Source organism: Chaetodon auriga, chromosome 21 (genome assembly GCF_051107435.1).
Source record: "Chaetodon auriga isolate fChaAug3 chromosome 21, fChaAug3.hap1, whole genome shotgun sequence".
NCBI classification, from domain to species: domain Eukaryota; kingdom Metazoa; phylum Chordata; class Actinopteri; order Chaetodontiformes; family Chaetodontidae; genus Chaetodon; species Chaetodon auriga.
The window spans coordinates 14,943,017-14,969,667 of record NC_135094.1 but is presented as its reverse complement, the minus strand read 5'-3'; the positions used below and the strand labels follow the sequence as shown (position 1 = coordinate 14,969,667).

Here is a 26,651-nt window from a genome sequence, read left to right as displayed (position 1 = left end):
CTGTACATCCTGCTCATTCATTCAAACACTGCGCTCACTGAAGACTGAGCTGGTTGACGCAAAGAAAAAAACAAAACAAAACCTGCACCTCAATGAGCTGCAAACACCTGCAGGACGAGAGGAAACAGATGCCTTTCACACTGCCAGTATTGACATTGTGAACAGGAATATCTGTATTACTGTGGTTAGCGGTTAGCTGGCACCGCGCCTGCCTGTCCTCTGACCCTGTTATGAGGGTGGCTTCGGGTTGCAACATCAGCCCCGACAGGAAGGCCCTTTGCTGGTTTTTGGCTGCCCTGCTGAGGTGCCAGCCTGAGGGGATCCAGATGGCGCAGCACGGCACCACCCGGCTGTCAGCAGCGTGCTATCAAACAGTACGCCCACATGGTTAAGATAAGAAGCACACAGCACATCTTGTAATGGGAGTGTTTGAGAAAAGAGCACACGATGTAACTGCTGTTTGAAAATAGACTGGTGGAAAGGAACACTGTGTTGCATGGTTGTAGTTCGTGTGACGCTGGACACTATTTTTGTAACTTCAATTCAGGCTGTTTTGTTGCTCTTTGAAATGATGCCGTGCGGTTCGACCACTGATGTGTGCTGATTTGGGATCCTAAAATCTCAGTCTCGGGTTCGACCCTCTGTGGGATGTAATCTAAGGTTTGTGAGGCAAATGGGGCAAAGCAAGCAGCTCACCTTGAACCTCATCCATCTGCTCTCTGGTGTAAAACAGAGCGCTGTTAGGAGCAGTTTTCATCTGACGCTTATCACAAACTTTAAGACTGCTGCATCACATGCTACTGTGAGTTGCCCCTGAGTAGGTGGGAGTCTTGTAATGTGAGAAAGAGGGAAAGTGATAGATCAAAGACGCAGCCGTTAACATGCTCAGTGGGCATTGTTAGTGAATAAGGTATCGGCTCTGGATGTAAGACAGAGGGCAGATGTTGACAGTTAAGTGGCTCTCACATTTTACAGAGCACAAAGGAGGCTTGGACTCAAGTTATAATGAGTTCTGTTGTGGCATGAACCCTGCGCTTCTGTCAAAGTATGATATTTGTGTTGCAGCCACTGTGTTTTCATTTGAACCGTGTGTGTGATTTAAGCAAGTTAAAGCTGCATTGGTAAGATTTTAATGCGGAGAAACACCTTAATATCCCATCTGTTCACACTTCAGTCAGGAAATCTTTTCTGTACGGAAGAAACAGTAAATCAAACACGAAAAAATGAGTTGTTTAATGTGCTGCCACTTCATTTCTGGAGTCTGATTTGGCAAAATCCAGTTTTCTAAAAGTCAGACAGGCAGGGTTAAAGGTTGTTAGAGAGACTAAATCAACGGGAAACCAAGTTAATGAACTAATGTTTAATGATCCTCCTTTTAGCCTTCTCTACACACAGACATGAACACACATAACAATGGAACCAACCCTCAGCAGCATCATCACAGCTCTTCCTAACAGCTTAAAACAGCCCTCAGCGTGTATCATTGATTGCCGACATCTGCCGAACTCAGCACAGTGGTGTGGACTCATCGGAGAAAAAGAGCTGAGCTTTTATCAAAGGAAAGCCAACAGGGACAAGTAGATGGAGGGGAATGAGTCGGAAATTTCAAACGAAGTAGCTGAAAACATATTCCCACTCCAGTGGCTTCAGCAGACATTTTGTTTCCATCACTTCAGAGGCATACTGTAGGTGTAGAAGACTACAATAAGTGAAAGCAGTCAATAGTAAGTCAAAAGCCACCGTGGCCTGACATCGAGTGTAGGAAGTGTTGCTGAGCCACGTGAGTGAAATGCTTTTTTGTTTTTGAAGATGTCAAGAATACTCGGTGCCAGTCAAAAAGCAGTGAACACTGCCGGTAAGCGGAACAAACTGAAGAAGAGAGGAAAGCCAGTCAAGTTTTCACAGAGCTCAAAAGTCCTTCCACTTTTGGTCAGTTCAGGAGTGGAAAATCAGGCCTGAACTGATTTCTAAGTTGTACCTGGAATAGAATTGGTCTCTCCTCTGTTTAAAACAAGGCAGATCTAACAAAAGGATCACAGTGACAATGCTAACATGCTAATATTCAGCAAGCATACATTGCTGAGCAGCAGCAAAGACAAAGTGCAGCTGAGGCTGGTGGGGAAATCAGTAGTGTTTTGCAGGAATTAGGTCATAAAGCCAAATCAATGAAAATGTTAACCTGATGATGGCACTGTATGGAAAGTAAATGGATCACAAAATTTCATACAATCAATCCAATAGTTGAGATATTGTAGTCTGGATCAAAGTCATGGACCAGCTGACACTGCCACCCATAGCCTCGGCACTAGCATGACTCGTGTGCATGAAAAAAAAAATAGCGTCACAATTCAGAACATCAGGACCCTCCTCCCACCGCTCCTCACACGCACACAAATCCATCAATGGAAGGTCAGTGTCTCACGGATGCATGACCAAACACAAACCACACCTCCTGTCTGCCTGCACAGCTACGTCCTGTTCTGAGGGGGGAAGACATCCTGCACTCACATGAGGAGAGACCTTGGGAGGAACTACAACAAAGTAGAGCCTTACAGCTCTGTGTTGGGAGGACTACATGAATGCATCCAAACAGTGTCTACACTCCATCAAATTGATCGGTTACAGTGGCACTCCCTGGCCATCGAGTTTCACCTGGTTTATGCACACTCATGCGTTGGATGTGGAGCACTGCTGCTGATTACTCTTACACTTGACAGATTGCTGTAATTAGGTGACACTGAAATTGGAAAAGCCCAGGGTAGGGAAGAGGAGTAAAGAGAGAAGAAATTTTTCCCAATGACAGTACAAGCTAAATGCAATGTTGACATGCTAAGGGGACAAAAGAGGCAGCAGTGAATGATGCTGCAAGGACAGCAGGGCTCTACACTAACTTTTCCACTGGTAGCACTGGTGCGACCAACTTTCTCAGTTGGTCGCACCAGCACATGATTTTCCTATGAACTGGGCACATGCCTTGTCATTGGCATAGGTTGGGTTCACATTCAGCCCGTTTTTTTTCATCAGTGCGATCTGGGATTTGAATTGTGTGAACGGGAGTTCCTCTTTCGCTATGTTATAGGCAGTGTTAAACTTAATGACCATTTCGTTCTCTTCTGTTGAGCGATTACTCTCATCCATCCGCTGAAAAAAAATCGGGAGGGGCTCAGTGTTTCGGGTGATGCGTTGGTCCCGACAGGTTTTGTGTTTTATGCTGTCGTTGTGTAACTTCACAGTTTCCAGCTTAAACTGTGTCGACCCCGTAACAAATTTAGTGTTGCCTGCAAGAGATGGGCCACACTGTTGACACCAGACACACAACGTAGTTCCCCCTTCGTACCGCAACCACGGGTACTGTGTCAACCATTGTGGTTGAAAGCAGTACTTTTTTTTTTTTTTTTTACCTGCTGCTCGGCCGGTCTCTCCCTGTCCTCCTCATCAACAGTAGGCCTACCGTCTGATTCGGCACCTTTTGCTGGCTCTACCTAACCACCAGTCTCCTCCTCTCTCTCCTTATTTAGTTTTTGGAAAAAATCAGCAATAGACCGCTTCATTTTTGAGAATAGCGAAACGCTAGTCTTGGTGTCTTGAAGTTCTGTGCGCTGCGCGTGTACGTGACGACTTACGTGCACGCGACGGCGCTGTCTCAACAGGAGAGAGTGCAGGTGGAGGCGGCTAACTAAACCAGTGAAAAAAAGGACGACTTTCAACCACAATGTCTAACACGGAGCCATAAAACTGATGCGCTCGCACGAACGCGACCAGATGAAATTCTTACTCGCAAACTCTGAAAAAAAGGTCGCATATGCGACCATTTTGGTCGCAGTCTCGAGCCCTGGACAGACAGATGGAGATAAAAAAAAAGATGTTGCAGAGGCAAGGACAGAGCGGCTGCACTCCAATAGTTATCGACATTTCATTTGGCAAGGCCAGTAGCTCATATTTTTTTCCAGGCACTTAAGTCTAACAGTTTAGTTTAATGTAATGGTATGCAGCATCAGCTATTACGCTTCCATCTGTCCATGAATAAAAACTGAGGAGTCCTTAATGACATTGAGTCTTACAATTGGCTAACTTAAAAGTGGAAGCCTTTAACATTTGCCGCTCTGATCATCCAGAGTTTTTCCATATAAAAAAAAAAAGTCTTGCATTTCTTCAGCGGAAACAACAGCTTATTCGGAACACAGAAGACGAAATGGTGAGTTTGCACGAGCAGACAATGGGTGAAGCGACAAATGAAAACAGAGCCACAGACAGAACTGTCAAGTGAAAAGGGAGCACAGTGGCGGAAACACTGTTTGATTAACAAGAGATCTCTGTGAAGAGCACAGCAGAAACATCACAGCGCTTTCACAAACATGCATAACCATGAAGGTGCAAGTCATGTGTTGCTCTGATAAAATCTGACTTTCTTGCAATGTCGCATATCATTTGATGAGAGATGTAATTTGGGCAAAAAAACTACTGATTATTTTCATTATCGATTAATCTGTTGATTATTTGTCTTCTAAATTCTTGTGTCTATAAAATGCGTTATAATTTCCAAGGTGACGTCTTCAGATGTCTTGCTTTGTCAACCGACGGACCAAAATCCAAGAATGTTTACTTTACTATCTGTACGACAAAGAGAGAGAGACAGAGAGAGAACAGAGAGTAAGAGTGAGACATTGAAGTAAGCTGGGGATGTTGGGGGCTAAAGAGTCCATGGGCATGGAGGGGACTCATTTACTCTTCACCCAGCTGACAGCCATAAACCCACCCTCCCACTTTCTCTCCCCTCCCATGCCTGCATCCTCTGCTCACTGTAACTAGGCAACGCTGGCTTGAAAGGCAGGCCCATCAAAGGCAAAGACGGGCTCGCTGTCCTTTTTCTTTCTCTCTGTTGCTCTATCTTTCTCTGCCTCTCCCACCTGCTTGTACACTACACTGTAATTGCAGCTGACTCTTATTGTGCTTGATGATGCAGTGGCACTGTACAGCACAGAACAGAACACTAGTACACAATGCACTGCAGTCTTCTTACTCCACATGCACATCATCACACATTGACCTACTAGCAGAGAGAGGAAGTCATCCTTTCCAGTGGAGGGTGAATGACAAAGGTGAGGAATGGGACAAAAAACAGAAATAAAATGATTTAGACCAAAAGAAAGCGATTATGACTGGAAATCCATGATCACGTGTATCACAGTATACATATCTATTGACTTCCCTGAGGAATATGAAAAGTGGACTAATCAAAGAGCACGGTTTGGAGAGGACTGACAGTCTACTTTGCCAATAAATCAGGCAAGTTTAACTTAAAAACTTAAAAAAAACACTCCAGGTTGGTGACTGAAAGAGCTCTGCTGCACTGTTCTGGGTTCAGGGACTGTGTTGACTGTAACAGTTTGCTAAAACAGCATAGAAGAAAAGAACCTAGGTGAGGAGAAGAATAAACAAGCAAGCCTTGCTCTCAAATATGTTGAGGAATACCACGACTTTAAAACAGGTGATGTGTCCTTATAATCAGACACATGTAGCCCGGTACACATGCACACTCTCCCAGACATAAATGCACAGAGCAGAGTCACGGCATCCATCAGTCTATGAACAGTGCACACTGGATGACAGCAATTATGGTACAAAGGGGCACCTGGGTGGACAGGCGCCAGGGTCCTACACCTGCTGACACATGGGAAAGAGATGGCCTATTAGGGGGAACAGCACTATAGAGAAATGAAGTAGGGACACAGGAGAAATAGGTCTTACAATCAAACACACAAATAACAACCTGCAGGGAAGAACACTGGTGTTCTCAAATTTTGCAAATCCACAACACAAATGTATATGGTTCCTCTAGAACAACACGATTTTGCTGGAGATGAATAGCATATATTCATGTTCCATTCCTGAGCGCAGAGGGAACGTGAAGGTAACAAAGGTGCATGTTTCAACAGGACAGCCATGTAATGTTTAAAAAGGCAATATAACCCCTGAAGCTCCTCTCCTGCCATCGACCATCTGTCCTTCAGAACATGATCCATGCACCACTATGAGGGATCAACATCAGCTACCTACATCTGGGAGAAAAAAGTCTGTGCCTGCTGGCAGCAGACCGGATACATGCAGTATGTGTTTCATGGTACTACAGGGTATTTCACATAAGCATCCTTAGCTGGGTTTCCATAAAAGTATTTCAATGCAAAATGTCGTGCAAAGGAGTTAAAGCAGCACTATCCAGCAGCTAGAACATAACAGCCAATGACACTACACAGCTTGCTGTAACTACTGTATGCTCTCACGTTATTTCTTTCTAAAAATGTCGCTATTCTGAATTCAAAAAGTGTGGTTTATGCTCTAAAGATAAAGACGTAAATATTAGAAATGTGTTTGCTGGACCAATGTTCAACCGTGATGCATTAGCCTGCCACCACCCTCCACTCCTGTCACAGCTCCTTGTTTAATCTCTCTCTCTCTCTCTCTCTCTCTCTCTCTCTCTCTCTCTCTCTCTCTCTCTCTCTCTGTGAGCTTCATCCGGTGTCAAGCTGTGGAAGGAGCTGAGGATGACAGGAGGGCCATCTGTGCCAAACTCTGTCATATTCTGTCTGGGTTGACATTTCCACACAACACATGTGAGCACACAAATGTTGCCATGCACAAACACATTCCCCCATACAGGCATTAGCACCCATGCATAAATCAACACAAACACAGGCCAACATACCAGAATAACAATGGCTTCTATCAGGCATGTACACACACATGTACTGTAGACATTTTGGTAGCTGACACAGAATGGGAGCATTTGCATAATGTGTGTTGGGATAGGCTCCGACCAAGCGCTCTGGACTGAGGATGCAGAAATGGATGGATGCATTACTCAAATAATACACTGAGAATCTGATCAAACGTCTGTTGGTTCAGGGACACTCTTCATACCAACCTTTCCAATACAAACTGCACGGAAGAAGCAAATAAAAGAGGAATTCAACAGAATACCCTCAAGGATCAAGTGTAGCATTATATTTTTGTGACTTAAAATATGAAATGAAATGATAAATAATACTTTTCACAAATCCCTTGTGATGAAAATTAACAGATGGCACATCCGCTGCACCATAATCACACTGAAGCAAAGTCTCGCAGTGAACAATTATGTCAGTCGAGCTATCTTTTATAGTCTGGATAGCTGGTCAGATGGTCTTGTGCCATGCTGGCAGACAACTTCTAACAACCAATCAGTAGCATGTAATTACCTCCACACCTGCTCACCAAGTAACCACCAGCTACTCAAGTGGTCCCATCTGATGACTGCATGCTCAGTTAGCTGGCCAAATTAGGCCTGACTTCCACTAGAATCAGCACAGACAACATGGCTTCTCTCGCTATTGTCCCCACTACATCAGACATGATCTATGCAAACCTGAGCTTTGTTTACAGGAGAGAGCATCACGTGATTGTACAGTGATGACCCTGACAGGGATGTCACATGAAAGTCCACATTTGAGTTCATAGCATATGATGGTACTAGTATGATAATTGATGACAGTATGGACTACACATCAGACAGATGAAAACATCTGTGAATACTGATAACTGGGCATTTATCCCTGTTTCTAAATTTGAGTTTCACCTGTGTAATAATCAAACGGCAACCTAGAAGCCAACGTAGAGGTGCCAAAAAAAGCAGTTCCTCAGATGGCCACTTGAATGGCTCCAGAAGTGAGTCAATCCCCATAGACCATCAAATTAACAGCAGAAATGATGTTTACAGCCTGGCACTAAAACCAACTAGGGGCATGACCACTCTGAGTGACAGCTAGCTACTTGGTTTCAGCAACCAGGCTTCATTCGGCTCATCTCGGCTCCATCCAGGCTCCACCTCATTGGCCATGTTTTTTAGCCGGGAGTAAGGTGGAGTCAGGCACTGCCAAGATAGAGTACAGGTTCAATGGCTGGACAATACAATGGCTGGACTCACTGTCACTAAGCTTCACAGTGGCACTTGAGAAAACTATGGGTGATGTCACAGAGACAGTCCATGTTTAATGCAGTCTATGACAATGACAGAATATTCCAATAAATACATAATTAGTTACATGCCGTGGCCCTGCAGATGGGCTCCAATGTTATTAAATTAAATCACAGTTTACTGGTTAAGCAGGGACGTAATATTTCTAGGGACAAAACGTATGTTGCTTCATCCACACACATTGCAGTTTATGCATTAAACCCAACAGCAGCAGCTGGAGGGCTGATGTAATGTCATGAGAATGGACGAGCTAATCTATGCAATTCAATCAGTATGGCACAGTAGATCTGGAATAAGTACAGCAAAGAAGTTCCTTTATCATGGGAGGTTTATGTTAAATGCCTCATTTCATTTGGGATTTCTTCAGACACATGCAATATGTTTTGAAACAAGGCAGATTTTATACACCACTATTTTGCTCACATTTTTTTCAGCATTGAGCCTGAAGCAGACACATAAATAATCAACCCGTCTTAAACAGGAGGCTTTTGGTCAGAAACACATTTCTGTAACATTTGTGCAGTGTGTGGTGGAAAAAAGGGCAGCATAATGTAATCAGTTGGTTTTAGGTCTCTGTTTCACAGTCAGACTCGAGTGTGAGGGAATGAATGTAAATCTCCTTCAAATCCTATTGTGAAGAGCTCTGTAAGGTCAAACATGGTGACAAAGACTAACCCTGTAAACTTGATCTGTCTGTAGAATTTGGATGTCTCTGTCCTCTCTGCTCAAAGCAAGACAAGCCATCTCCCCCATTTTGCAGAACGAATTTGCCAGTAATGCAAGTGGCCTGCTGACAGCTGTGCCCAAATGATCTCTTGAGCTCCCAAACACCACATCTAATTGCCATTGAGTCCAGTTCCCAAGCGTGTGTGTGGCTGAAAGCACCACTTCAGCGAGCAAACAGACAGATTGCATTATGTAAGCTGATTTCTGATTATATCATTCAAGAGCACTGATGGGAATCTACTTAACACTCAAACATGGGCATTCACTGATTTTTGTTCTTACTGCTTACAAGAACACACACTCTTGACAAGTTGGATTCAGGGAATACTCTCTGAACAATGAGGTGAAGACCTGGATCACAAAGGCTACTGGCATTCTCACGCATCACTACACAGCTGCCCTACCGAAAGCATGAGCTTAACACTCTGACAGCACAAAACCAAAACAAACAGGTGAAGCAATTTTATTGCCCAAATCCTTTTTTTTTTCTCACTCTTAAGCAGTATCAACCTGCTCTGACCATCAGAGGTGGAACCTAAATGTACAGTGGGCATGAGGGGCAACCCTATTTCTCCCCTTAGTCTCAGGGGAACATCAGGGTTGACTTCAAACACACCTATTAATAGCTCTGTGTGGATCTGCACTACTTTTGCAGGTGTTTTGCCCATAAGCCAGAAGGTTGACAGTCCACATCCAGGGTTTCTATTAGCATTTTGCTATCCATCTCCAAAATGTCAATGTTTTATCAATTTATGGAATAAAAATGAAATTTTCATGTTGATTAAGCACATTTGAAAAATACTGCAAAAGGCTTTCATTGCTATTTTTCTCATTTCTCGTAAAAGCACAATGCAAAACCAAGTGCAGTGGAGTATAAAGGTGTTCACACAATGGCAGCATTATTCTGCATATACAGACTGAGTGTTATAGGTGCTACAACTCAATAGAACTGAAAATGAATGTCTGTGTCACAAAGACACTTTCTCTGACTGTGCTCAGTGATCCAGAGGCTGTATCCCTTTTCTTTATCCGGACTGACAGAAGACCATTACAATGTGAATTTCTCTGGAGACAGCGGCACTATGAGTGAACACAGGAGCAGGTAATTTGTGGGCAGTAAATGTGTCTTCCCAGGCGTAGGCCGAGTCAAGCCAAACGAGACACCGGGATGAGATTGTCACGGGCAATTGCATTTTCATTAACACTCTGTGAATCAGTTAATTTGTTTTTAAAATGGAAGCCATTCCCTCTGAAATGATTTGTTATTCCTTTTGGGAAATTGCTGGCTTTTGTGAGCAAGTAGTCAAGGAGATGAGTTGTTTTTATAAGGCAATGATTGTGAGTCACTTAAGCAGACGTGATCCAGACTCTCACAAACACTTCTGCTACTTGCTATTTAATGCCACTACAGTGCAGCAGCTTGGCAGCAAAGAGCATACTTCCAGTTTGTCTACTATTTCAGTCGCTGTGGCTGTCAGTTTAGAGGCGGGAGCAAATACAAAATAACCAACACAATAACAAATGAAACAGACTCTTACAGTGAGCATGATGGATGTGCACACGAACCTGCATTTGTCAAAGGCACTTTACCCAGAAGCAGTGCTTAGTTAGGGACTGAGGTAGTCCAGGTCAGCTGCAAGATGTCAACATGCGTGTGAACTTTCTGAATGTGAAGGCCTGGCTTTGCAGCAAGGCTTACCATTCGTGTTCTGCCCACTATCCCAGTTTCCTACACCTGCATTGATAAGATAACTCTAGGCAAACAAATCCCAGCAGACAGACTGTGCTGGAAATACATGGTGTTCTCAACAGTGCAGGGGAGCATCCCAGACCCAGCAAAGCACTTAATTTGACAAGCACCAATCATCAACAACCGCCAATGCTGATGACATATGACAAGCAGAAATGACTCTACTGCCAATACCAAACACTGTGGAAATTTTTTTCCAGCATTATGCTCTATGCATCTGTCAAATTAGCAACTACATAAAAGTACCATGAGAAAGAAAGAATGACAAGCACTGAAATGATTACTTGACTAATCCTTTATCATTATCATTATCATTGTCATTCTTTAAGCAAAACTGCCAAACATTTTCTTGTTCCACCTTCTAACTTTTGAATATCTGTCTGCTTGTGTGAAAGGAGTGAAAATATCACTAGAATCTGATAATTAATTAGTATTTCCAACAAGTGCCCAGTGTGACATATTTGGATGATGCGTTTTATCCAACCAACAGTCAATTTACTATTGTAATATATGTATATATGACAGAGAAAATGAGCAAATCCTCAAATCTGAAAAGGCGGACCTGTCAAATATTTGACATTTTTTGCTTGAAATATGACTGTAATGATTAATCAGCTATCAAAATGGTTGCAGTTTAATTTTCTGTCCATCAACTAATTGTTCTATGCATTTTATGCGTTATGTCACACGTTGCAATTAATGCTTTTTTTAGTTTCCCTGAACCTGCCTTGTGTACTTGGACTGTACATTATAATGTCTTACATTTCCCAAAATGCCTTGAAACAATGATTCAGAGTATGTATGAAATTGCTGTTTTCAGGTCAGGTGAAGATTGCAACAGTGACAGTGATCACAAAAGCATTGGTGACTCTGATCTGAACAAAAAAAAAAAAAACATGTTAACAGAGTAAGACAAAGTGAGAGTCACACCCCATCAAACAGCTCGTTCCAAACCCAAACACTTATCACTGCCTCTTTTATGCCCTGAGTGATGGCTGAATGTCTAATATATTAAACTGTGGATGTACAAAGAATCCGTCAACTGTGAGAGGCTGACACCAAACTGTGACATTTACTGCCCTGGTTTCAGACAGCTCATCAAACTGTAGTCGGGGCATTCTGAATCCGTTTGAAGAGCTGGCTCTTTTGTCTCCGTTCACTAAAAGACTGCTTCGTTCTTCAATCTGTTTTTGATTTTTAGATTTAAAACTTGTGACACGGGAACGTGAGTTATCAAAGGATGGATTTCAGCCAATTAGCACTATATGTGCTACACAGAAAATTCAATAATCTATTAGACTTTTTTGTGCATTAATACACTTGCAGGAACTGCAATTCGTACATTAAAGCTGAAAAAGACATGGAAAATTAATCAACTACTGTATTTTTCATAATCCATTGATTGTTTTATGACATTTTTCAAGCAAAAATACCAAATGGCCAGCTCTCGCTTCTCAAATTCTGAGGATTTGAGCCTTTTCTTGGTACTGTGTGACGGTAACCCTTAATATCTACAGGTTTTAGACTGTTGGTCTTAAAAAACTTTGCTGTCATTTGTCACTGACATTTTCTGACTTCATGCATGCCTAGTTCCCTCACTTAACTGAGAAAATAATTGGCAGATTATTTGATAACGAAAATAATAAGTTGCCCTAGTTTCCAGTGTTGCTGAAGCCTGGTCAAAAAAACAGGAAAAGAGCCAAAATGAGTGAAATGGAAGGAATCGGTTCATACTCCAAAAATGCATATGAGAAGAACCCATTTGTTCTTTAATGAGAATATCTTTTTATGTGATTTATGTATTTATCATTAATTTCATGCATTAACTGGACTGGCTGGGAAAAGGTAAAATTGCCAGCAATCTAAACGTGTGCATCTTTAAATAAGACATAGAAAATCCTGGCACAATCAGGACCATTTTCACCTCAGCAACAATCAAAACAAGCTCGTATCACACACCGTACATCTAGGTCAACTCGTCTGGAATTCATAGTTAGGAGACTCCCCAGGCTCATCAACCAGGCATGAATAATCCATGTCCAGATTTCAATTAGCCGGCAAGTAAGACTCATCAATATGTGTGTGTGTGTGCGCGTGTGCGTGTGCGTCCGTGCATGTGTGTATATCTGGACATGTATTACTAATGTTCTGGGGACATAAATGTGTTTGCACAGTGACATTGTGGGGGCTCACCTCACTTTTGGGGACAAAGCGCAAGTCCTCATGACGTCAATCATTAAATTGTAGGGAAGCAGTGGTCGTGGTTATCTCCAGGGAATGAATGGAAGTCAACGTAATGTCCTCATAAGTGATGGAAAGCCGACTGACTCTGTGTGTCTGTGCGTGTGTGTGTGTGTGTGTGTGTGTGTGTGTGTGTGTGTGTGTGTGTGTGTGTGTGTGTGTGTGTGCACGCACGCTCCAGAAATAACTAACTTTAACACTGATGAGACAGAGATGAATGCTGGGCCCGGAGCTATTGCTCATTTACAGATGTCTGTGTTAAGTAAAACCCAAACAGGGTGAGAGATCCATCTGTTTCATCTTCCATCTCATTTTCCATTCTCTCTTATTTCTGAGACATTGTAAGTGGCCTAGGCTTACCTTTACTTAGAGCTGCTGTGCAGTAATACATCATTATAATGTTCTCTGATCAAATTAGTTTAAAATAGCTCAGCTGTTGTTTTGGATGGTCTGCAAACTGCAAAGAATTTTCCTCCCTCTTCTGAGCGCTGCAATGATGGTGAATTTAGTTATATTGAGCAACACGAGCTACACGTAGATGACAATCTGTAATCTTAATCTCTGCTCAACTTGTCCTCCATATTCCTCTCTTATTCTTTTCCCATCAAGGGTCAATTTTTATTGACAGTCAGCATGATGCATTGAAGTGGTATCAGCTGATACATGTGTGTTGCGTTCAGGGACCACTCGGAGGAACATATTATTTTTTTTAATCGCTGCTTTTCTTTTTTTATATTTATGAATTGCCTCACAGGCCAAACCAAACGGTCTCCCAGCCCGTGGTTCCCCACCCCTGTTCTATGTGAAATCTCCTACTTCTGCATGCTGCAACAAATCTGAATTTTAGCAAGTCAACTGATTTTCAGTCAGCTCATTTTTCTCAAAAGGAGCTAAGAAAAGGGCTGCAGTTAAAAAAGTACAGGTGACAACGTGATTATGAAGAATGGAGATATTCATTCTATTCACATATGAGATTAGTTCAAGTACAGTGCCATGACCTGTTTGCTGGATTTATTGTTTTAAAAAGACTCAGATAGAAGTGTTAATTCATGCTTATGAAGCCTTTATACTTACGTCACTGTTGCTGGACAACATCGTCCAATTTTCAAAAAGCTACTTTTTCTAGGCTTTGGTAAACACATCCTTATGTAACAATCCCTGCATTTTTTATATTAAAAGCACCTTGACTGTCGAATCTACTCAGTGACCACACCAGCCACCAGTCAAACCATACTCACCCAACAGCAGGAGCATTTCACGAGTGAGTTCCTCCTGTTGGTAATCAATTAATTTGACTATGTATTGACAGCAACCATAAAACTTAACTACCCTTTACACTTGTATGTCCACGGTAGACAACGTGTCTTTATCTCAGTCAAAGACAAATGACCCTGTGAGACCGGTCTCATGGTATTGGAGATGTATTAACAAGCAGATATACGTGCTGTGACACCTATACAGCATGACAGACTGAACAAAAATGGACATTAATAGGCTGTCAGGAGGGGTATGAATCTTCAGCATCTTCATCTCTGACTGGTATATAAGTTATGATGTGAACACACAGGGCTGTAGATGCTATAGAGAGCGAGATAATGACCAGGCAAATCACATTGAACTGCTGATGTGTGAAAGCATTTCCTTGAAAGACCCTCTCATACTTATAAAGAAGCTGTTCAATGAGCACTTTGTGTGTTTCGTTTGTGCAAACGCAGGAGCGCGCGCGTGTGTCATCACCACTGTCAGCAGTTCTCACGGCTGATTTTTTTTTCTCATCACATGCTCAATGCAGCCGGGGTCACACATATAAGAACACAGCACAAGGCGAGGCAGGCATGCATTATCCACACTATTTGTAAAACCAAATCAAACACAACACGAGCTTGATTACCATCACATTGCCCTCCTTTTTGAGAGATGATCAAGCAAGATAAAAGCCAGGAGCGACTATTACGTCACTCTTTCAAAAAACATATCAAATCTCTCTGCATCATGTGGTCTCCTCGTGCATTTTCATATTTACTGTTCACAAAGTCCTCGAGATTATATCAGCTCTCTACTATAATCGGGCACAGGCATGATGACCTACAGTATATGTGACTTTCCCATTTGCTTGGATCAAGCCGTGTTCTTCCACAGGATCGGTAGAGGAGTCCTCTGGCTGTGGAATGCATTTAGAGGTCCAGTGACACAGTCGAAGGGCCGTTATCTTAAGACTTGTGTAAACAGCTTAGGCGAAACACTAAAAACCAGCTTGAAACCAGTTCTTACTCTCCCTTTCCTTTCATCGTGCCATTTATTCTAAGAGGCACAATTCCAAGCTCTGTGTTTGGATTTGTTGGTCATTTTGACCTCTTGTCCAATGACCTCCTGTGCTGGTAATACATTTAAATGCAGTGACAATAGGGTTACAGAGACATTTTAGACAATACTTTCAATAAACATTAACCATCAGCCACTGAATATTGTTCATTCCTAATACGGTAAAAAGAGGATAATATTTTTTAAGCTGCTGTTGTGGCAATCTGTAAAACCTGCAATGAGTCCTGCCTCACCCTTTATAGACCAAACAATTAATTAAGAAAATAACCAACAGATTAACTCATAATGTAAATAATCAGGATATTCCACTCAAAACATTATTCTTCTTCTTTTCACTGTATTAGCAATGTAGGGGAAAAAACGGATGTCTTTATTGGCTCCAAAAAGGAAGGAAAATGAGGTATATGCCAAAAGCTGTTTTGTCTACCAAGTACATTTACACACAGCAGCAACAGACACACATAGCTGCACAGAACACAGCAGAGGGAGCTTTCCTGGAAGAGCAAAACCAGCTGAGCGCGTGTTGCAGTATGAAGTGTGGAGATAATGTTAGCTCTGGCTATGTGAGATGACACAAAAGGACGAGTATTTAAACATTTCCCATAAATTACATCAAGAGGAATGTGGACGTGCTCAGGGCAAGGAAAGACTGACCCGGTTTTCAATGATGGCATTCTCTGACTCTCTGAGTTTCTCACATCCAACCTATTGCTCTGGTCATTGAATTGGCTTCAAATGAGGCTTTATGTTCACTCAGGTTCTCTTGATTGTCCCTCAATATCAAATACTCCAACACTGCTGCAGCGTGTGGGTCTACAATAGATGCTCCTAGCCATATTAGCCACAGGATGTGCTAACACCAAATTCAACAGACCAACCAGCAAAATAAACAGTGAAGCTACGGAAAAATGGCAAAATTTACAGGTTCTATGTTTGAGGTCGATATCGATCCATCTTTTTGTATGGCATTAAATGAGTCAAAAGTACACATAGATATAATTAGTACTGTTCCAACTTTGGGTAATGATTGAAAGAATGAGATTTCAGATACAAGCAACCAAATTTGACTTTGCTTTGTTAGGTGACTGGGCTCACCCCAACAATCTCAGAGCAGAGCGGCTGCCCCTTCACAGGAAAACATGCTGGTTAAGGTGGTTCAGACATCTGATTAAGATGCCCCCAGACGCCTCCATGTGGAGGTATTCCAGGCACGTCCAACTAACAGGACATCACTGGGTAGACCCAGAACATGCTGACAGGGATTATATATATGCCATCCGGCCTGGGAATGCCTTGGGATCCCCCTGAGGATGAGCAGGAGGAAGTGACAAAGGAGCATGTCAGGGATACCTTGCTTATCCCACTACTACTGCAACCCAGACCCAGAAAAGCAGCAGAGAATGGATGGATAGAGGGACTATGTGCAAAACTACTGTACCGGTCTTCAAAAACCATCATCAAACCACATTTGACCTGTACCACGCCTGCTCAATCAATAAGGAAGAGGGCACTGTTCAAAACCCGAGGCTTCCTTGATTACTCAGTATGAGCCCAATCCTCACAGCGAGGAGTGACGTGAGGATGACTGGCCTTTTTTTTTACAGTACATCATTTAGACTGAGCAATGTAGCTTCAGGAAGAAACCTGCCATGCCAGAGAAACTGAGACACACATAATTCAAAGTGGCATATTGACCTGTTTTTGGCTGGCATCAAACCACCCTATGAAGGGCTGTTTGTGCTATTTGTATCTGTGCGCTGTGTGACAAAAGCCTTGTTTTTTACTCACTTTGAGGACTGAGACAATGTGTTGCCAGGCTGGGTGCTCTACTGCGACCTGCACTGAGTTTGCTCCAACAACCAGCATTAGGGCTGTTTTACATTTTGTAGCAACTGCACATTTTCTCATGCATTGTAGGTAATTTCCTTACTGTGGTGGCATGCTGGGATGATTTCCTTCCCTGAATTCCCTTCCTCTCCCTCTCTCTCCTCCCCATTTCCTTACTAATCACTGAGGTACCTATTTTTTGTGTGTCAGTGATACACAATTAGACAGTCCTCATTAGACCCTGATGAAATCAATAAAATTGTGCTTCAATGAATTCAATCTCAGAACTGTTGTGTAATAAAGCATGCTATATTTGTTTTGGTAAATAACAAATCAAAGTGTTGTTTGTCTCTAAACTGCTCCTCATTTTGCTGGGGCAACCCCTGAAATCACCCGATGGGCCCCGGGGACATTGGATCTCATATGGACAGCAGAGTGCACTGGTGTTAATGAGGAATGAAGCATGAGGCTGTTCATTTCCTCTTCAGCCCCCTGTAGGAAATGAATGGACATCCCACCACAGACACTGTCCATCATTATCACATCACCTCCCACTGGAACATGAATTCACACTCGCCCTTCAACATGCTGTCCCAACCTTACACACACCCTTTCACACAGAGACACATGGGGAAAATGACGCAAGCTCAGGGTCCGACACCAAGTCAGCAGACTCATTCAAACTGCCTTCTGGATAACATCCAAGCCAGAGATGGAGTGATTTCCACTTTGTTCATGTAAAATAACCCAACAAAGAAATGCTGTAGACCACAGACCGCCAAATATCCAGGTTTTGTCTGAGGCAGCACCAACCTGGAAGCAGTCAGTGTGTAACAGGGATGGAAGATAAATGAAACTAATATGGACATTAATATGGTATTTTCCCCAGCAAAAATACACTGGTACTCTTGCATCCCACTTTGGTAATGACTGCCACAATTTTGAGGTTCTTATACTTTACTTGCCTATTTTAAGTTTCTTATACACCATTGAAATGTACAATTGTCTGACAGCTGGAATTACTAGTTCCTTTACAGATTAAGATTTTGCATACCAAACTTATGATCACCTTTAGAATCATGATGCATTTGCTCCATGTTCCCTTTCTTATCAAGTCATTTAGTCAATAGTCCAACCGTAACCCCTTATTTTCTCACAACGTGCAAAGATCCATTAGTGTATCAATAACACTGCAGCCTGTTTACTATGCAAATCAATTTTCAAGTATTATCTGGAATCAGTTTTCCCTTTCCTTGATTCTAAAGCAACAATACACCTCACGTTGTACTCCGTTTTTGGACGCGTTCATCTGAATTAAAGGTGGCTTGACCTGCTGTTCAGGCACGAAGTTTTGGCACTTATTTTCAGAAAATCTGCCTACACAATACTTCCGCAATGCATCAGCATTAACCATCTAATAATATAAGTGTATAACACTATGAAACGGGCCATTCTACAGTACTTTCACTTTTGATACATTCGCACAACCTTTACTGAAGGAAAGCGTTTGATCACTTCAACAGCTGCATATGGCTGATTTCCAACATGCTGGAAGTCCAATGACAAGGAAGCCTACAGATTGTAACGTTAGTTACTGGGGTGACGGGTGGGTGGGTCCATTGCACAGATGTTTCATGCTCTCATTATCTGTTAATACGACAGCACAATCTTTTAGACATGGGGCATTTGCAGAGCACTGTCCCCAGCCATATACAATAAATAGCCTAATAATAATAATACATTTAAGAGCTGGTGTGTGTTGTTTCTTATATTATTTAAATATTATTCAGACAAGTCAGTGAGCAGAGGCTGAGTGCAGCTTACCGTCTAAATTTTCCCTGTCGCTGATGTGCTGGAGGTTGCAGCCCGTGTCCTCGCGGCTGAGCTCCGGCTCCGGCCGGTAGGGCTCGAGCCTGGAGTGGTTGTTCCTGCGGTGTTTCGGGCTCGAGGCAACGCAGCACGAGGTTGTATTCCCCATGGTGTCAGCAGGCTTTGGTCGTAGTCCGAACCCCAAACTGTGTCTTCAGCCTTCCCCTGGCAGTGCTGCTAGCGTTACTACAGGAGAGAAAAAACGGGGCGGTAACGCCGACAGCCAGACCTGGTGCAAACTACGAACCCCAGTTCTGTTAGCGACACACGCCCTTCCCCACCGGAGTCTAAAATACGCTTACCCACACAAGTTCAGTCATTTAAAAAGATGATAAAACGCCAAGGTAGAGTAATAAATCAGAAGAGTATCCCAACGTCCTCTCCCAAATGTCCAGGCGAGGGCAGATAGTACCTCTATGGTACAGGCTTCGCTTTCACACTCGACTCCCTCGCCTTGTAGTTTCCGTCCGGGTGTCCAGTTGTCTTCACAAACGCATTTTGATGTACTGTTACCTTATGGCGACCAGAATGAATGTGAGGATGTGATACTTTAGCTAGTCGAGGGGAGATATTTCTGCTCTCAGCGCTACATGGTTGCCGATGTACTGTAGACTGCTGCCGCTACATCCGCTGTCGCGTTGCTTTCAAGTGCTCCCCGTAAAGTCGGAATTAGATAATGGAGTTAAGAAATTGTTTCGCACTTTTGAATGACTTCCATATAGTGTTTTTTTTTTCAGTCTCACAAGCCAAAAAGAAAACAATTAGAATAAATTAATTATGTTTATATAAGACTAGATATGTTTATTGAAGAAACAACAAATTTAACCACAACTTTTCGAGGTAAAGCATTGGTCCTTGTATGTTGTTTAACTTTAAAAACAATTCAAAGAAAGATGTGCAGTAGCAGTGTTCTTTTTACCATCAGTTACCTTGACTTGTATTCTGGTGCTTTGTTTTTTGAGTTCTCTGTAGTGCGGGAGATGGATCGTACGTTAGGTCTTTAGAATTTACAACACTTCTAGCAGTTCCTAAACGCATCTTAAAAAAACCTTCTGTGCTGTGGCTGTTAGGGAAAAGGTTCCGGTTCAAGTGGGTGGTTACAACGATGTAATACATGGACAATTATGACAGTCCCATGGGGATACAATGAAATATGAACAATATTAAAATTGAATGGAATATAAAAAAAATGTTTTTACTTTAACAGGTGGGTGAACGCTGCTGCTGCGCATCCCAGGGTTACGACATGTCACAGAGCCAAACATGGACATGTGTCATTTCCTTTTTACCCATATTTGTGTGTGTCAGTTAATTGTTTGATCTTGACCGATGATATGGGCTTCGATTGAACGTGAAATGACTGTTCAAACTAGATCTCTCTGGAGGAGAGTGGGATTAACATAAACAAAGTGACGTCCTGAGGAATAGCTTAATCCTTTGATATGTTTTCTGAGATGATGAGACAATGTGCAGCCTGGTCGGTCATGGCTCAGATCATCACTAGCGATCCTGGAGACTGATAACAGAATGAGAACGGATAGGCCTTTTGCATGATTACAGTGGTTGATATCATCAGACATGGCGCAGTAGTGCAACCTGCTGGTCCTGCAGCTGCATTGCAGGTCATGACAGACGGCACCCACATGAAGAAAAGGTATTTTGTGATCCGAATTTATTTTTTGTTTTGTGCTTTGCATTTATCACATGAAGCTCTCTTCTATTCCTCAAGTTTCATCTTTAAACTTTTAAGAAGATACACAAGCAAATTTGTTCCTGCAAATCGAGCTCATAGGCTGCAGAGTGTGCTGCAGCTGAATTGGTGCCCAGCATTTGGAAGCATTTTACATATTACAGGCAAACCAATCCTTGTAATGATCAGTGGCTTCGGCAGAGACAATGACATGTTTTAATGGCTCTTTTCATTCCATCTGCTTTCATTGGCATGGAAATATTTAAATGCTGACTGTAGTTTATGGCTGTATTTGGACAATATTTTGCTCTCCCTGTGGGTGCATTCCAGTGTCGTTCTGTCTCTGTCTGGGTGGAAGTTGACTGTGTTTTCTTACAGACTGGACAGGAATAAGGTTTCACAATAGGCCCAGGTGCAGCGCAAGCCTCAGTGGTATTGGATTCTTTCCTCGGCTGTTTTGTTTCCGTGATGCATCCCTAACAAACTGCACATGGGGAGTGACAGAACAGGAAGCACGAAGCAGTGAAGATGAAGCACAAACAATCATGTGGACATTTAATTGAGGTGTTTTAGTCTTCCATTTTCCTTTAGAGGTCATACTTGCCATGTCAGGAACTCTTTTGGTATGTGTTGGCACATATCTGCCTCAAAAAGCTACATATTTTTCCTTTTACAACATATTTTGGAGTATGTGAGAATTTAATTGTATCCTCCAAGTCAAAGAGTGCCATCACTGAAAACTGGGCCAACCTTTCCTTGCCCCATAGCACATCCACATTCCTCTGGATATGATTTATGGAAAATGGGTTTAAATACTCATCCTGCTACCCCTTCTTCCAGCATGCACTGTGGGATGAACAGTGTGGCTCTTCCACAAGATGTCTGTCCATCGACAACAGGCAATGGAAGTCGTTAAAGCTGATAAATTGCTGTGCTTCTCGCTGACAGCCCTATAGCAATCGAGTCGGGTCATCATTTGAAGGACAGCACACTGCGTTCTGAGCCCGAGGTTGAGCCTCAGCGTTGCGATAAAAGCTTTATCAAACGCTCATAATGGAGCTTTTGCACTGATGACTCACTCATTACGGCTTCCTTTACAAATGCTATCTCTGTCAGGACCCTGGTTAATGCTCGACTGTGTGTCCTCTATGCAGCTCTTATATTTACTCTGTGTGAAAGCAAGGCAGAGACTGAGCAAGAACTTTATTAAAGCAAATACATTTCAAAGAAATTGCACTGTAAATAAGGTGCAGGCATAACAAGACAACAGCGAAGGTGTTACAGAGGAGAACCAAAGCCCCAACAGGGGTGGCTGTTAAAAAGCTCAGTTTGCATCAAATTTCTGATTAATGTCACTCAAAATGACCCAAATACAAAGAACTTCTAAATTCAGCCACGTATACTGAGACAAAGCAAAAATCAGTCAAGTTAAAACAGCAAATGAATCCACTTTCCACAAATGTGTGCATTTGTTAACTAAATATATACATATTCAGATTAAGATAAATCTTTTTTTTCTTCCCTTTTTCTACAAACTTTGCACAGGTATTCAAAAAAAAAAAAGAAAAAGCAGGTTCATAAATAATGAATGCCACAGGTTAGAAGCACATAACCCCTCACATAGATGCACAATAGCTTCCAGCAGGCTCCTACATTAAAGACAAAGGAATATGGGAGATAAATGCGGCAGGTGTTAATTCCTGGTCATAGTGCTTGCATCAGGATTTCTGAGGTGGAATGAAATAAAAACATTATTACGTGAAGCCCCGACGGCCCGATTCCCTTTGAACATTTGGCCTCTGGCAGCATTTCTTGAACAAACCCTGCACAGCAAAACAGAGCATCGCAAAGACTAGCAATGGATTTAGTGTTTCAAGAGAGCCAAATTATACAAGTGATCATAAAGAAGTGCCGTGAAGGTGATGATGATGGTAAAAGGCTAAGCGACAGATCTAGTATTGTTTGTTGACGTTGTCATCAGCATCTGATTCTCCATCTCCAATAAGGCGTTGCGGGTCTCCAGCTGGTTCATGGCTCTCTCTGGAAGCCTCCCTGTTCAAAGGGACGTAAGCCCCTCGTAACACCTCTAATAACCCTGACCTGAAGCGAGGCTCTTGTTTTCTGCTGGTGGTGGTGCGTGGATAATTCAGAGCCAGGAACACTGACATCATCATGTAAACACATTTAATAGCAAGGACAAGGAGTGTTTTGTGTGAGTGTGTGGTTATTCACGGGTTTGTGTGCACGTGTGTCTGCATAAGGAGAACCAAGATCCTCAAGACACCCTCACAGATGAACGCCAACGCAGTCCACACACACAGCCCCGGTCCCTCCACCAGTCTGAGGGATCACTCGACTTTGTGCCGATAGATGTCTTTTAAGGCTCTCAGCTCCTCGATCAGAGTCTTGTTTTGATTTTCGAGCACGGCCACGCGATTTTCAAGGCATTTGACGTATTCCTTCTTCTTTCGTCGACACTCCCGGGCGGCTTCCCTGGAAGCAACAACAACACCGTTACTGTGAAGAAGAAGCCTCGACATCTTGGCTTTTCTCCCAGATACGACAGGGCACTCATAAATACGTTTACACTGAGGGGGAAAGCAGCCTTTCTCGTGTGTAGTGAGAGATGAGAATGTTTAGATGACAATGATTATGAACAAGATCGTGACGCTAGATGCCTTCGGGATAGGAGGATGTCATAAACAAACCCCCCCCTCCAAAAAATAAATAAATAAAAAATGTGGGATGTGGGAGGACAGGGAATATGCAAACCAGTATAGTGAGAGTCAGTGCCAATAGTGACACAAGGTTGTTTACAGGAAACACACAGTAAGCTCAAGGCCTTCGACAGAGAGCAAGCGAAGAGCATGATGAAAGCAGGGGGTAGTCAATTTCTCTCAGCGGCAAGCCAGACTTATTCCCACACAAGCTGAGCTACTTACAAACACAAGGTTGCACCAGTTGGCCATGTCAACTCACTCTTCACTCGGAAAAGAAAAAGTCACAGAGCAGATGATGTGCAGACAAGCAACCTAAGAATTAGCAGCTAAAGACTGGATGGAGGAGAATCATGCGGTGGACTGATGATAGGCTTGTGGATCATATTATCATAGGCACTTATTGTCATTTTGGTGTCTGTGTCCCTGCAGGAAGATACAGTGAATGTGTCCAGCAGAGGGAAACTGGTGCGTTTAAGGCCAATATCCATATTAACATTCAGGAATTCAGATAAGAATATATTTTATTTGATATTTTAACATAAACATCCACCACTTTTTGTTTGGGATCCCTTAAATTAGGTATTTAGAAGGACTGACTGGCCAAGATATGTACTGACTGGGACATTTTACAGCTGAAAACTTAACTTGTCAGTGCTCATGTCAACCATGAGGCACCGTTTGCTCTGATACCAGTATCTAAATGAGCAAATATCGGCTGAAAAATGTCCAGGCCGATGAGTGTGAACCGTCCTCTCTACCTGTTCTTCATCAAGCGGAGCTCCCTCTTTTGTAAGGCGTCCTCTGTGGGTTTGTGGGAGCTATGAGCGCTGGCCCCCACCACCCCCTGTGGGAGGCTGGAGCTGGGGTTACGCAGCTGGCAGGCAGTCAGGTCACCTGCGGTGCCTGGGGAGACACACAACAACACGTCGGTCAACAGGGTTGGGTTGCACCAGCTATTTGTAAGTCCATTACAAAGCTCGTGTGAAAAGCCTTTCAGAACTAGCAGCTAGTCTCGCACTAGTCATTTACTAAACTGGGTTTGAACAAATGACATCAAAGAAATGTCTTAGCTTGACAAGACTTAAGTAACGTGTGCGTCAGCTGCTGGACAAACAACTGGATCCTTGTGTAACCAAGGAGGCACCATAGCTTCACAAACATTACTGCAAAACACCACAGTTCTGTACATTACACTGGAAATCCTGCAGATGTAATTTAAAAATCGTAACCCTGTTATAACAGAATTGTGATGAAGTGTCAGGTCTGATATGTCAACCACATCCCGTGACAGTCAGCTGTGCAGTTTCACCTAGAACATACTGGCTGTAAATATTAAGAACAACCAATCCCAACATAAGAATTAGTTCAATTCACTGTCGTTGAAACTGATTTCAGATTCTCAAGATTTATCGCGTTGCTCGTTCAGTGTGTGCTGCGAAGGGTCGCATATGAGGTGCGAAATGGATGCAAATAAAAAGATAAAATCAGAAAGTGCAAGTGCCTGAATGCCACATTTCATTCACGCTTATCAAACAGGTGTGCGGTGCTGAAAAAGAAACACACATTGAGAGATTGTGCCACTCTTATCTACTTCTTCCCTTCTGTTCATTGTTTACTCAGTGCCAGCAGAACTCACTGCCCCTCATATAATGCAGCACACCAGTGATTAATTCTGTGCCATGTTGGAATTGCAAAAGGAACAGCATATAATCACAGCATGGCCAGTGACTGACGTCAATGCACATCTTATTCGCTGGTTTGCGCTTACATGTCGCTGCTGGGGGCCTGTTCCAGGAAAAGCAGCGACGTCAGCTACTGCTGCTATGTGTTCTGAGTGGGCAGAGCGCTGAAGCGTTTCACAGAGACAGAGGGAGAAACAGAGGGAGAGTATGACTGAGGAGACCAGCGGACCCCGTGAAAACGTTTCTTATCGGAGTGAGCGTGCTGCGGCTGACTGTGGAAAATTAGGTTTTCAACAATCCTTTGCTACTTTTGCTGTAAAAAAGGAGCTTATTTGTGATGTTATTAAAGGGATTACTGAACTCATAACAGCGGTTTGGTAAAAAAAAAAAAAAAACACTTCAAAACATAAATATGTCAATTCAAATACTGACAAATTAACTGTGAATTCTTTTCTAATAGTATTTTGAGAGACTCCTCCATAAGAATTTCCACTGAGCAACAATGTAAAAAAAAAAAAAAAACTATTTTTAGATCTGGAATGAAAAGAGATGTTAGTAAGCAAACATACCTGTTTCTGTCTCATCCCCAGTCACAGCCATACTTTATGTAGTCCCAGATTTTCCAAGACACACTGTCCCCTTCAGAGTCTTCCCTCTGACTGAAATGTTACCACAGCCAACAGCGAGGCTATGTGTGCAATTTACAATTAGAGGCATTGACATCACCATGACATCACTGGCCTCCTGATGTCAACAGTATGGTTTGCTCTCTCCCCGACACAGCGCTATGAGTCAGGGGCTCTGCTGTTTGTCTTTGGAGAAGGAATTTTCTCCAGCTCGAGCTCGTGGAGGATGGAATGTCTGTACAGACGTGGATGAACTGGACTCATTCAGACTCTTTTTTTTTATTATTATTATAATGTCAGCCAGAAATGTCACTTTGTGTACTTTCATTACTAGAATCATGACGATGTATCTTGGATCTTGATCGTTTGTTTCTCCTCCCAGAACATTTTCACTGTACGTCAAAGCACGGCTCATCAGGTGTAAACATTCATGTGAATACCTTCATCCAAATACGACCTACACTATACAGCCAACTTACCCATATAGCCAAGTTACTATGTGCGCGTGTGTGTATGCAGCCACTGTCAGAGCAAAACACTGTCTCTCCGCTGTCTCATTTCATACTCAGAGCTCGAGGAGCTGGCTCCCTCTGCAGGAATCACAGAGGCAAACTGAGGACCTAAGTTCTGAGGAAATATGATGATGTGCTATGTTTTGTTTGGAAATTCCCAAGATCATTTCTAAACCACTCGAGGAGGCAGTAAGACCATGATGGAGGAAGTGTTCCCGTTCTTTACAAAAGTAAAAGCACTTCTTTCAAGAACCCCGATGATTGTTGTACTATTATATTTCACTGTTTATCATTTTATATAATGTCAGTGTTCTATCAAATGCATCATATTTTAAAAGTTTATCACGTTTTGTACGTAAAATCTTAATCTGTACAGTAATTAATTACTATAGCTGTCATATGTAGAGTAAATACCACATTACTTCCCCTTAGCAATTAAGTAGAAATGTTCAAGTACAGTACAAGTACCTCAAAGCTGTACTTAAGCACACTAATTGAGTAACTTACAAGCCACCAAATCAAATGAAATCATACTGAATAAAGAGAAATTTGTTATTGCTTGGCATAGAAGTCTGCATATAAGATTTTACCTTTTAACTAAAATATTAGGAGCATCCCAATCAGACATTACTAAAAATGGAGGAAAGCTGCAAAAGGAACATATGACGTGATCAG

General features: G+C 42.5%; 2 protein-coding genes across 8 annotated transcripts in view; both read right to left on the bottom strand.

Annotated features, from left to right (window-relative positions):
- ccny (cyclin Y) overlaps positions 1–19,381 on the bottom strand; it is a 37,134-nt gene extending 17,753 nt beyond the window's left edge. For 5 of the 7 annotated variants that reach the window (XR_013079381.1, XM_076761384.1, XM_076761382.1 and 2 more), the window contains exons 1-2: positions 19,049–19,360; positions 18,702–18,932 (exon numbers count right to left, since the gene is read on the bottom strand). Coding sequence is in view for 6 of the 7 variants with exons in the window: in XM_076761384.1 (XP_076617499.1) it covers positions 18,702–18,855 (154 nt within the window). In the remaining variant the exon portion in view is untranslated. Of the gene's footprint in view, positions 1–18,701; positions 18,933–19,048 lie in introns of all 7 variants that reach the window. The other 2 variants (XM_076761385.1, XM_076761383.1) reach the window with 2 other exon arrangements.
- Positions 19,382–21,622: 2,241 nt separating this feature from the next.
- On the bottom strand, positions 21,623–25,669 carry LOC143339601 (cAMP-responsive element modulator-like). Its single transcript, XM_076760886.1, has 3 exons — positions 25,408–25,669; positions 23,915–24,059; positions 21,623–22,929 (listed from the first exon to the last, which is right to left on the bottom strand). Exons 1-3 carry the CDS (start codon positions 25,436–25,438, stop codon positions 22,785–22,787), a joined length of 321 nt encoding a protein of 106 aa, XP_076617001.1. The 5' UTR covers positions 25,439–25,669; the 3' UTR covers positions 21,623–22,784.
- Positions 25,670–26,651: the final 982 nt, after the last annotated feature.

Bases quoted from the DNA above. Each gene is read 5' to 3' on its own strand.
- LOC143339601 (XM_076760886.1), bottom strand. From the start codon at position 25,438: ATGGCTGTGACTGGGGATGAGACAGAAACAG. The intron at 24,060-25,407 runs GTATGTTTGCTT...GTGTCTCCCCAG, and splicing joins TGGGGATGAGACAGAAACAG to GCACCGCAGGTGACCTGACT. The intron at 22,930-23,914 runs GTAGAGAGGACG...TGTTGCTTCCAG, and splicing joins CTCCGCTTGATGAAGAACAG to GGAAGCCGCCCGGGAGTGTC.